Source organism: Egretta garzetta, unplaced genomic scaffold (assembly GCF_000687185.1).
Source record: "Egretta garzetta isolate BGI_Z169 unplaced genomic scaffold, ASM68718v1 scaffold297, whole genome shotgun sequence".
Lineage (NCBI taxonomy): Eukaryota > Metazoa > Chordata > Aves > Pelecaniformes > Ardeidae > Egretta > Egretta garzetta.
Genome location: NW_009260410.1, coordinates 2,797,088 through 2,810,285, shown reverse-complemented (window position 1 = coordinate 2,810,285; position 13,198 = coordinate 2,797,088). Strand labels below are relative to the sequence as shown.

Here is a 13,198-nt window from a genome sequence, read left to right as displayed (position 1 = left end):
CAAATAAAACCAATTTTGTGCTGCTCAGAGGAACAGCTTCTTCCTTCTCTCTTATGATTTACTTGGAGGACCTCATTGGCTAAAAATGCAATAATGCATTGCTGTAACTCCACTCACATATCCCCTTTTCCCCTCAAAAGTATACTTTCCCACAGATCTAGATGGAACCCAGTGAAAAATGCTGAATTTGGAAATTTCTGTAAGTGAACCTCAACAACATGAGCACTCTATTGGCACAGTTCCATTGCTTGCCAGGCTTTAATAGTCTCCCAGAAGGATTGATGGTATTGGGATTTAACCCATAGTATCTGGCAGATCTGTCTGAAGATTAATATTTATCTAAAATTTTTAATCTAGACCATTAGAGTAATTGCCTATATTACCCGTATTGTTATTTTAATAACCACATGACAAAATTAAAATTAACAAAGCACCACTTGGTGACTGAAGATGAAAGAAAAGGAAATACTGTATCTCAAAATAATGATGACTCAATTATTTCAAAAATATAATAAAGTCTGCCTTCAATTATAAAGTCTGACATCCCTTTAGACAGAAAAAATAGTATTTGTAGACATGGAAAAACTAAAAATCATTAATCTTGATCTCTTATTCTAATACCTGAAGTTAGAATGCTTTTTACAAGATTGTTATTTTCTTTGATTAGAATTTCACGAGCTCTGAGAAATATATTGCATTTGGCTGTACTAAGTCATTACTTACATTAAATGTTTTTATTATTTACTATCATGTGTTTTGATTAACATTAGGCACACTCAGAAATAAGTACATCTTGCCTCTTTCAGTATAAAAATGCACAATGATAACTTAAAATAGCTGTCAATGATTTGTTTTCTGTGCTCAGTGCTCATCTTATTTATTGAACAGAATTTACATCATATTTAAAGACAAAATTAATAATTTTCTAACAAGCTTTTCTATGGTACAGAGCAGTACAAAGATATGGAAAGGTAATGGGCAAAATATTATCCAGTTTGCTAACTTCAGAAAACAAAAACTTGATAAAAACAGCACTCCTGCAAATCAGAATCCATGGATTCAAAACAGCCTTCCAGAAAATGAGGAATACAATAATTGCCTGTGAAAAGTTTGACTTAAGTGACTTGTCTACTATTAAAGAGGACTTCTCTCATTAAGAGGGACAGAATCCATCCCCCAAGGCTGCTGTTTTCCTGAGTTTACTGCAAGTGGAGCAGAGGTTCTACATAAAAGAGTCTTTTTTCTTTAAAAAAAAAAAAGTAAACAGACTTATACCCATAGTGGTAAGACTGGAATCCTACAGGGGAGAAAAAAATCTGTATGATCATGCAATTAAAGAGTTTATCATAACAAAAGCACAGGAAACATCTGTATAAGGCAGAATTTATTAGCTTCTGAACGCTCTATTTTACTACCTTAATAGTCTTCTTATTGTACTGTGTCTGTCCAATATAGAAATAGGCAATACAGTATTAGCCTAGCTATGATGGCTGTTTTGAGATTCATGTCTCATTTTCCTTTTTTTAAAAAATGTTATCAGATTATTCCTCATCTTACCTCTTTTATAACTATGTCTAATGTCAGTATTAAAAGTACTTACAGTAATATAGGTACTTTTTCCAGTTCCTGTTGGCCCCACAAATATAGAAGGTTTTTGATGCACTGTCAACAATTCCATCAATGCCATGTATCGAACAGTATCCAGAGTTGGCACAATTATTTCATTAAACATCATATCTTGAGGTATAGGAGGAGCTGATTTGAGTGTTTCCACCCAGGGTTCCCAAATTCCTGCTTCCTATTTTAATTTATATGACAGTCATATATTTATAATAAAAAGGAAAAAACAGCATAGAACCAATAGAAATAGAAAAATCAAAGTTCTATGACTTAACAGATGGGGTTACCAACCAATTTTTTAAAGTATTAAAAAATAATTTCATAATTTGTTTCAGAATGCAGTGCCTTCAATTGAGAGTACTTAAAAAGAAATATAACACCTGTGCCTGAAGCATGCAACTACTGAAAAACAAAGACTTTATCTTACCTTTTATATCTGTACATGTATTACATATACATAATGGAAACATACAAATTTATATAAATATATATTTTTATATGTATTATATAAAGTATATCAATATGTAATAAAATAAGAATTTTCTGCATAAATTTAATCATTAAAACTAAAAAAAACCATAGTCAGCCTTTTCACAGACTTTCATTCATAATAAACACTTCCAAACTACGGAATTTGAGGGCAGATTAATTTTAGTGCTGAAGCTCCACAGGAAAGGTTTCTCTTTTAGATCAGCCTACTAGAGGAGTCTTAAAAGATGTCAAAACTCTCCAGCAGCAAATTAATATAAGGAGATTTTAAAAAATTGTAAATAGCCCCAAAACAACTGTATATTCCATCCTATCCCAAAAAATTTCTTAGAGGGTGCATATTTCCACCACTGAAAACAAAACCCCCTTTACAGGAAGAACATGGTTTTATGAATTGTGATCAGAAGACATAAAGCCTTTACCTGCTGATTGTAATCTCAGCCACTTTCTTTGGCAAGATGCAGGACTCATGCATAAACTGAAATCTAGACAAAAGTAATTCTCATTGTACTGCAACAGGACTTCACAGGAATGACAAACTCAAAAAGAAAGGTACATTTATTTTATATTGGAGTCTCTGGAGCATTCTAGATCCAGTGTGTGAAGTTTTCTTCTCCACCAGGAGAGATACGTCATGCATTTACATCTTAATCCCAGGAAAAACAGCAGAGAAGAAGAGGCACAGAAGTAGTATATTACAGTAATGGAAGAGTTATGGCCTAAAGTACATCAAGTGCTTCCTCAACTGAAAAAAAGGGCTGAAAATCCAAAATAAAATAACGTTGCAAGAAATCAAGAATAAAAAAGTAACAGAAAAAAATAACTGGTTGACATTTTCTGCAAACTTGTTCTGCCACAACAGGCAATTATTCTGCTAGCCAAAAACACAGACTTCGGTACTGCAAGTCACAGCCAGAACACTAGACCATTACTAGCTTGCAAGGATGGATGTCTGGCCTATTCACTGATAAAAGAAGCAGGTAGCAGAAACAATACACACCTTGGAGCATTCATAAAAGATTACTTCAAAATGGAAGTCCGCATCCTATTTTGGAATTCTCACCTTTTTGACAAACCGATAATCATAAATTGTTCCTTCTGTTGGAAATGGCACTGTGAAAGCTTTTGAAGGCTGTTGATCAATCCTGCTCAACAATTTATATTGTTCTTTTGTCTCCTCACTAATTGGTCCATTAAGCATTTCTCGCACAACTTTGTCAAATTTCAGTCGATCATCTTCCTTACAACTAGCTCCTATAGACCATACCAGTGAAAACAAAAAAATACCCTAGGGTTGGAAAAAAACAATATGTAACTTCAGTACCTGCATATTACAAAGTTTCTGTTCATTGAAGTAAAAGAAATCTTTGCCACAAATCAAATAGAATTACACTGGACCAACTTGATTTTATGTATACAGCATGGAACCATACTGCTGGTAAAATGGAACACCATTTATGTTAACTATAAGCATCTGATCACCTTTGTTGTGCAGCAAAATGCCTGACCTGCTCAGTGCAGAACCATTATTTTGAGAAAGTTCAAGTGTAGACTGCTTTTTATTCCAGAACAATTTAGATTATCTTTCTTTTATTCAAAGGCCTATCTCATACAAGTGATGGTTATGTCTGTTAATAGGGATTTCCTTGAATTCTAATCTTTAGATAGCATTGACCTAACTACTAAACTGAGATATCAGAAACTGGAGAATCATGTACAATTTTGGCTGGTTAGTATAACATTCATTATATTTATATTAAGAGATCAAACACATCAGACTCAACTATATATCAGTTATAGAGAAGGCAATAGTATTTTCCTCAACAGACATCACAGAATACATATTCTAATGAGGAAATATAGATTTTATTGCTTGTGAAGTCCATTTCACTAAAGTCTGGTTTGGAATTTCCTATTCTGTATGTTAAACTGCCTACCTCAAGCCAAGAGAAAATGTCATGGTCATTCATAGCTTTAACTTTGGCTTCATCAGCAAATTCATCCATCATGCAGTCCATCAGATTCATTAGTGATCGAATTAAGTTTGTATCTGAAGTAGGAGAAAGCTCCTGAAAAGAAAGAAGAAAAACTCTCAGTTGCAGGTGTGTTTTACTCACTGAAAAATGACAGCTAGATGGTGAGGTCTTTTTCCTCACTGTGAAGACAAAAAAAAATCTGTAGGATAAATGTGTCTAAAACACATTCAGAAGCAAGCTGAACAATACACACAGAAACCTTGCTCGCAGCCTTCATCTTAACAGCTCTTTTTAAAAATTAATAAATATAAATTAATATGGTCAACATAAACCAATTTGTTCCTTTGGCACTTGGAAGTGAAAATAATTCATACAGTCTTAATTTCTCAGAGAAGTTCTTTATCTTACCTTTGTGTATTTCCTAATAAACTCAAGACAGAGTGGAACCATTCTGTCAAACAGGCCTATTATAAATTCTTTATGCATAGAGCTGATTCCTGAATGCATTGTATTTAGCCAAGACATCATTAATGGTCTCCAGCCTAACATATGTGGCTCCATATAGATCATACCACACCTTGAAACCTAAAAATAAAGAAACAAACATGGTGCATGTTACCTTAAGCGATCTCCAAAGATTTTTTCCTATGTACAAGAACTTAAAATAACTTTCTGTGTTATAACTTACAGCTCCTGGGATTATTAGAAGCTGGTATAAATTTTGTAGTAGGACTCTGTGAGCCCTGAGACATTTGAGTTTCAAACCTCGCTTTATTATCACATAAGATAACAAACTGACTACTAGAGTGCATAAAACTTAATTTTTAATTGTTTTCTACAATTTGTAAGTAAAAATTCCTTCCCAGTATGACTATGCAGATATTTTGTTCTGTTTATATTATTATCTGAACCTCTACTCAAATTCAAGAGAAAATTTTTTGTATTACACAAAGTGCCATTAGAAAAAATAGGTGTGATAGAGACAGGTGCCAGAAATGCAGTGATTGTTGGTTTTATCAGAATTTCTCTGGGAAATTAAAGATCTGCCCATGAATGATTTGATTTTTCTTGTCAGGCACTTGCAAGGGCCAGACTCTGAGCAGTTATAATGTCTTCTGTATAAGCAATTTACATTATATATACATTATACATACATTATATATATATATGTAATTTACATTACATATATAAATATGTAATTTTTCACATCATATTGTAAGATTATGAAAAATTTAAGCAAGAAACCCAAGCTACAATGTTCTTTAAACATATATCAAAGATATCAAAATTACCATTGCTATTCTTAGTTAAGTATATTTTTTAAAAATTAGGATTTATATCACAATAATGAATGACATTTTAATCAGTCTTTCAAAGACAGGTACTTACAGTAGCAGGAGAAGCAACTTCTAAATCCATTGGTTCAAAAATAAGGCTCATTTGCTGCGACATTGTGATGATCTCTCCACTCATAAGACACAACTTTTTATTATCGTCAAGCACAGTATTCATGTTCTCAATCCATACTGCATCCACTGGTCCATCAAAAACTAGCCATTTCCTATCTGGAGTCTGGTTTGCAGAAAATATTTTTAATCAGATATTTGCAAATTATTTTATTACATTTACTGTAAAATAAATATTTTAGATCTATAGTTATTTTCCACAAAAAATAACTGAAAATACTTGGAGTACAGAATTGTATTCAAAAGCAGTTTCTGAAATCAAAATCTATATTCACAATTTAGTTTTATAACTTTAAAGCATATACTGTAGTTAACTCCAGAAGGTTAATATTTGTGACTGGTTTCTTTCAGTTATACTTGCAATGCAGTACTTTAGTTCTGTCAAACTGCAACATATTAGAACACTTCAATGACACAGTGAGACCATTAATACAAGTTATTACGCACCAGCAATACCTACCACACACTTACTTAGTCAACAGGACTCTAATTTAAGGTAATATGGTAATATCTAACTGTAATATGTCTGGGTTTTTACAATATATGCAAATAGTCATAAGTATTAAACATATTTCTCATAGGAAAATACAAAGCAGTTGTGCAGTTCTGCAAATATTATTAGAGATTATGAACTTCACACCGATGAACTTCAAAATATTATTAGTTTATCTAAGTGTATAGGGTCAAAGAGTCTGATACTGCAATCACTAGCAAAAAGTAAAGTGTCTGTCAGGTAGATACATCTTTTGTTATACTCAGTGAAAATATTTCAATGGACTTTAATGGAAGGTCACACGTAAGCCACACTCAGACAGCAGTTTCTTCCAAAATAAACATCAAAATGCCCATATACATGAACAGCACAGATTTGGGCCATAATCAGACAAAATAAGGAATCACAATATGGTAGAAAGATTAAATATTCATTTACTTATAACATATGCAAACAAACAAAAATTCTGTCTTCACATGAGGACTTCTGAAACACAAATCTTAATTCACCAGCATCCAAAATGTACTTTTCATGAAGCATACTACAATCAAGCCAAACTGCAGTCTCTGCATTCAAATTATTAAGCATAAGAATCCTACAATGGTCGAGCAAACCACATGGAATTAAAATCTAAAATGTATAAATTGAAAAGTCATTTCCCAAAATGCTTTAAGCCTTTTAAGCACTTACTGGGGAAGAAGCAAATGCTCTGAAGCTCACTGCCAGGATGCCATCTGACCATTCATGTGATACTGGATCAAATTGTCCATATAGCTGACCCATTGTTATGGATTTGGGATTTAAAACAGTGATCTGAACTTTGTTTTCTTCCATCAGCCCCTGAAGACACAAAAGTAATAAAATCTGTTAACACCAAACATGCAATTTATTATACCATTCATTTTATTTTTAATTTTACAGTTATAAATTATTAAATCATCATTAAAATTTCATCAGTTTACAGCAGGAAAGACATTACACATATTACATTTGAAAGATGGTTTACAAGTGTCTAAAGATAATTCTCCCCAACTTTATCATATTGTCCTGGTTTCGGCTGGGATAGAGTTACTTTTCTTCCTAGTAGCTGGCATAGCGCTGTGCTTTGGATTTGTATGAGAAGAATGTTGATAACACCTGATGTTTTAGTTGTTGCTAAATAGTGTTTAGACTAGTCAAGGACTTTTCAGCTTTCCGTGCTCTGCCAGGTGCACAAGAGGGGGGCACAGCCAGGAGAGCTGACCCCAACTGGCCAAAGGGATATTCTATACCATATGACATCATGCTCAGTATATAAACTGCAGGGAGCTGGGCAGAGGGCAGAAAACACTGCTTGGGGATGGGTGGGGCATTGGGAAATCAAGTGGTGAGTGGTGGCATCACTTGGGTTTTCCCAGGGTTTTTTTTCTCTCTCCCTCTCATTTTCCTTTTCATTACAATTTATTATTAATACTGTTACTACTGCTACTACTATTTTATTTCAATTATTAAACTGTTCTTATCTCAACCCATGAGTTGGGGAAGGGGAGCAAGTGGCTGTGTGGTGCTTAGTTGCCAGTCACAGCTAAATCATAACACATAAGTAGTTGGAAGTCTGATCTTAATACAGCGGCTTAATAAATAAAGATTGTATTCTTTTTTTTTTTTTTTTTGGCAGTGAACTAGAAATTAGGCAGTCAATCAAAAGACCCAAGTTCTATTCTTACAGGGATTACAACAGACCAAGCGCTTCTGCTTCTCTATTCCATTTTCCCATGTTTAAGGAATAAATATGACTGCACCTTGGTAAATTTCTGAGATTAAATTTCTGAGTCAGAATGATGTATGAAGTTGATTTGGGGTTTGGGTTGGTTTGTTAGTTTTGGTTTTTTTTACTTAAACTGTATAAAGATATCTAATTTTACTTCTTGATTAAACTTCAGCTGATTCTTTCTTCTCTCCCTGTGACTAAATATGACATTTAATACTGCGCACATCAGATATCAGGTGGCTGAAAAACACTGTTCTCCAGGAATGAATTACAAAAGTGACAAAATACAAACCCTCATTTGAACACCTACTTACTGCAGCCTTAAAATATGAGAAACATGTATCCCTGATTTAAGAAAAAAAAAACCTCTTTCCTTCCAAAAGCAGCCCTATTTTTTATGAACTTGAACTGAGAAATCAGGAGTTTGGCATCATTTCATGCCTGTTCTGACTGCCTTCCTCCCACAGATACACATAATCTTTCTTTGATTCTCTTCATGAAATATAAAATGCAGGAAATGTTACTACACTATTTCAAAGGAGAAACAGGAATATTTATAAAAAGTATGATTCTTTTTTGGGCAGTGACAGATTATAAATCTCTCCTTCTCATCTTACTCACCATAATGACCCCCAATTACAAAATTCAAATATAGTCCCAATACAGCTGCTAGAGTTCCCAGAACTAAACACTAATTGGTTCAAGATCAATGAGAAGATTTTCTTCAAGATGGTAAAAATTCTCCCAAACAGCAGTTCTTATCATAATGAAAATGAAACTGTGTGGATTAGTTTGATAACAATTGGTTTTGGGGTTTTTTGGGGGGGCGGGGGGAGCAAAAGATCCAGCAGGTGTGATGGTCATTAAAGTAATCATTAGAGTTGATTGAGAAGCTGGGCTAACAGGAAGAAAATCATCAGATAAAAATTTCTTACTCTACCACATAAGTTTTTTCCTTAAAAAGAAAAAAAGGAGTGGACAATAATGCACTGAATTAAAAGGAAAAGCCAAAGATAAATATTGTTTTATTTGAGGAACAGGCAGGAACAGAATTTCTCCTACATACCTAAAGCAAAAGCTTCACAATTTATTCTATTATATAGGAAGCAAATAAGTAATAGGATTTAATAAAAGATCATAAGACTAGAGTTTTGTTTGATAGCAATATCAATGTAGAAGTCTTGCCAGTCTAGTCTTGCTGATATCTGCACAAAAATACAAGGTACCTGCCTGAAGATGACCATTAATTTTGGAAGTACAGCTTTTCAATCAAATTCTTTAGCTTTTCCTTATACTTTTAAGTACCTTAAAGTAACTTCTGTATTCAGTATAAATATTAAAATATGTTTATAAAGTTTGTTTGAAAATACTTTTCACCAGAAATATTTAGAAAAATGTTTAGATACCTTCTCACATATGTCTCCCAATGCTCCTGCCAGAACCTGATACGCACGTGTTTTTCCCCCAAAAGGCTCTCCAACTATCATAAAGCCATGACGCACAATCATCATCTCATATATCTGCAGGATCTTCATAGTAAATACATCAGTCATTTGCAAATTCATAGCATCGCAGTTTGTTTTGATGGCTTCCAATAGGTCATTGTAGTCTGGTTTTGGTAGCTTCACACCAGGAAACAAATCAGAAGTAATACCCTATCCAAACAATTAATTGGAAAGTACACTTATTTTCACAGTAATTTGGTTTGAAACTCATGCAACCAACCCTTTGTTGACACTAGGTAGACTAATACATATTTTGATTAAAATAATTATGAATTTCACATCATCCTTGCCTGAGCCAAAATTCTGACTTTGTAATTTATTTTTGATATTTATTTCATGTATCTTTTTCGTGGTTACCTGGGAACACAGAGGAGGGATTAACTATCTAAGTATATTCTTTCCTGATAAACATTAGCTTTTATTAAACGAATTTATAAAACTTGAGGTTAGGACTTAGAGAAAGTGTTTACCTTTTCTCCTCAATAACTGAAAAATCATTAACTGAAATCTAAATTTAAAAGCAAAGATCCTGAAGTTCTGCTAAGAACAAAATAAGAAAGATACAGAAGAAACTGAAGACATACAAATGACAAAAAGAATATCTGGGCTATCAGTTCAATTAGACAGAACTGCAGTATCAACTCAGAAAGCAAAGGTTGCTGAAAAAACCACTGAAAATAAAACATATTCTTTAGAAATTACAACTACAGCAATTATTGATCAACTCAGAATCACGTTATTTTGACATTTTTCTTGTTACTATGTATATTGATTTCCTTCTACTGTGTGCCTTGGTTTTCTTTTAGCACTGTTAGTTTCCACTGTTCACATGTTAATGAGCGTACCACATCCTGATCTTAAAGTGTTTGTTTTATTAGTGTATTAAAATATACATTTAATGTTCTGTGCTACCAGAGGCATGTTTTACAATTGACTATGACAAAACCAAGGCTTTTCCAATGAAAATAATCATATTTCCCAAGTAGAAATATCAAGCTGTGTTCAGGTGAACAGCTTTTCTTGGCTGAAACATATTTGATGTAAAATTTCTGTTGGTCATTCATCTCATGCACTTTTTCTCCACATTCTCTGTTAAAGAATTAGAGAGTTATACACTTGTGTTGGAGTATGGTCTTTGTGTGCCTACTAGATTTTATAACTAAGATAATGAAAGAAAAAAAAAATTTACTAATCATTTCCTTCTTAGAAAATGGATGACATAAATACAGGGAAATGAGGGAATACTGTATTAAAAGAAACCATTTAGTATCACAGCATAAGTTGTACCGCTGGGAAAAAGTGTCTTCTCCACAACAGAGCAGGATCAATTCTATGAACAAACCCATTAATAGGGCAAAAGAACTTTATGATAGGTCTAGTGCAATACACTAAAGGAAAAAAAAATTTTTAAGTGTTAAAAATCAAAATACAAAAATCTGGATGGACTATAAATAGTTTAAAACAAAGTGAAGCAGATTTTTAAGCAAAACAAGACAGAGAAAGCATGTATTATTTGCATGCTGCTACATAAACACAAAAGGGTTACTGTGTATGTCAAGCCAGATGTACCTGACTACACTGGAGACCTGAACAATGAAGGAAAAACCAGCAAAATGAAAATGAATGAGGGAGGACATGGGTGTTTCCCCATTTCTCTCAAGTGTGATGCATAAATTGAGGGAATAAATTAATATTTCTGATAATAAAAATGGAAATAATTCTTAAAATCATATATAAAAATTTAAATTACATTACTACTGCTGAACTTAAACATTTTTATAATTCTTTCTGTATCTGACAAGAATTTCAAACAAAGCTACTTTATTCCAGTACTAACAAAATTAGGCTATTACAATTCCCACATACTCTAGGCCTAACTTACTTGTTGACTCTTAAATCTGTCCCACAATGGGTAACTATGTACAGTGACATTGTGGCATCATGTCCATTTGTCAGTGTTTTTCCTTGTAACATGCACCTGGTTCTGTACTGATGATCATCTACTTTAATTCTATTTAGTAGCTTTACATTCCTTAGCCTTCTTTTTGCTGTTTACAAGTCAATAATGTGATACTTCCTAGCTTCAACTTATACATTTTTTCCTATTTTTGGGATATGCCAACAAGCAAAATATTAGTATGTGCAAGGCTATTTAATCTCTAAAGCAACATACATTTGTTATTCTATGAAAACAAAAAAAAGTATAGTATTCATAAACATACTTAGAGTTAATTTCTGTACACAAAACTCTTAACATTGTTATTCTTAAAGACTGAAACTTAGAGAAACAACTAGTGAAAATGCTTCAATTTTCCCAGACAACTTCTCTAAATTTATCTTCACTATTTCAAAACTTATAGAAATATGAAATCTCCTTTCAGGCTCATGACTTGTTTTCAGGAACAAGTGTGTAATTTAGGCACAATTTTAATGAGATTAGAGTAGCAGTGTCCAGAGACATATGTTCAGTTTCTAATTGATTATGTTTTCATATAACTTCAGGCAAGGAGAATACCTTTTCTGTGCTTCAGATTTCTACATTTTTTTTCTTAAAATTCCTAAAAAAAAGAGCTTCCATATTACATGGATGTTTTCAAAGAAACATTTTTTTTTCCAAATTAGATCTTTCCACTAATGTTTTAAAAGGTACCTGTGAAGGACAATGTTTTCACAGTTTCCAAACATCTATATACACCAGCCCAGATCCTTCCTTTCTTCTTTTCCTCAGAAAACAGAAATCTCACAGCTACCAAAGAAGATCACGAACTTTTCCTAATGAAGTTCACAGCTCACATTTGTGTTGGACATGTCTGGTTCAATCAGAGGTATATTAAACACACCTATCTTGCAGTTAACAGATTAGAAATCCAATCCAAATGGCACATATTAGGACACAGACTGACTGTGTTAGTGCATCCTGTAAATCAGGGGAGCAAGTTACAGATCTTTTCTTCCAGCTCAGTTCCATACTGAGATCAACTCAGGAAAAGAATGAATGTGGGCCACTTAGCCTATTTACTGTTTTTCACATGTTTTAAATGAAAATCCAGATTTTCTCTTATAAAGAGGAGACTATTAGTACCTACTTATTTCATAAGAATACTTATAAGGTACTCCGAAATCTTGAATACGTGATATATATAATGGGTATGTTACTATTTCAAGCAGTAGGCTTGGCAGAAACTTTCATTGGTCTAAATAATCAAAACCCAAACACCTGCTATATTTGCTAGGAAGCCACAGTTAAGACTAAGTTTTAAAATAATTACAGGCTAGAATTAAAAAGGCTTTGGTCCATCACTCTGATTAACCTGTTGTATAATATTTTTATCAACTAGTGTTTTTAGAGGGATCTTTATATTATTAAAAATCTGTATGTTTTCTACCTCAAAAAGTGGTAAATCATGAGACAAGAATTTAGGCAGGTTGACATCTGTAATGGATCTAAGGAGCAAGATTTCTTCATCTTCCAATGGATATTTCAGCTAAAAAATACAAAAAATACTGTTAGCTAATTTTATAGTTTAAAAAAACAAATGTTAAACTTGCCTGTTTTACTGAACTTTTCCTGCTGTGAATCTATGCAATCATTTTGGCAGGTTCAGGGCCACTGATAACTACATATGTTCTGGATGTATGTTTATACATTCATATCAAGGTGTTTGCAGTAGGTTTCTATAGTCAGGCCAATTTCACTTTAGTTTATGCCCAGTGATGGGGGGTTACTATAAATCTGATATGACATTTTTTCCCAAACCACTGATTTTTTGCTAAGATGTATTCCTTTTCTTCCTAAGAAGGATGATTTCCCTACTTTGATGTAAAATATCTGCCTTCAGCAAAGTGGAAATTCTAAAATCTTGCATATAGACCTCTCCCTCAGATTATTACACACACAC

At 33.1% G+C, this 13,198-nt stretch overlaps 1 protein-coding gene across 1 annotated transcript in view; it reads right to left on the bottom strand.

The window, feature by feature from the left end:
- The window catches only part of DNAH7 (dynein axonemal heavy chain 7), a 134,189-nt gene that overhangs the window by 68,863 nt on the left and 52,128 nt on the right, over positions 1-13,198 (bottom strand). The window contains exons 29-36 of the mRNA XM_009643532.2: positions 12,686-12,784; positions 9,201-9,449; positions 6,735-6,884; positions 5,475-5,657; positions 4,494-4,670; positions 4,047-4,178; positions 3,173-3,397; positions 1,601-1,798 (exon numbers count right to left, since the gene is read on the bottom strand). Coding sequence (XP_009641827.1) covers positions 1,601-1,798; positions 3,173-3,397; positions 4,047-4,178; positions 4,494-4,670; positions 5,475-5,657; positions 6,735-6,884; positions 9,201-9,449; positions 12,686-12,784 — 1,413 coding nt within the window. The remainder of the gene's footprint in view (positions 1-1,600; positions 1,799-3,172; positions 3,398-4,046; positions 4,179-4,493; positions 4,671-5,474; positions 5,658-6,734; positions 6,885-9,200; positions 9,450-12,685; positions 12,785-13,198) is intronic.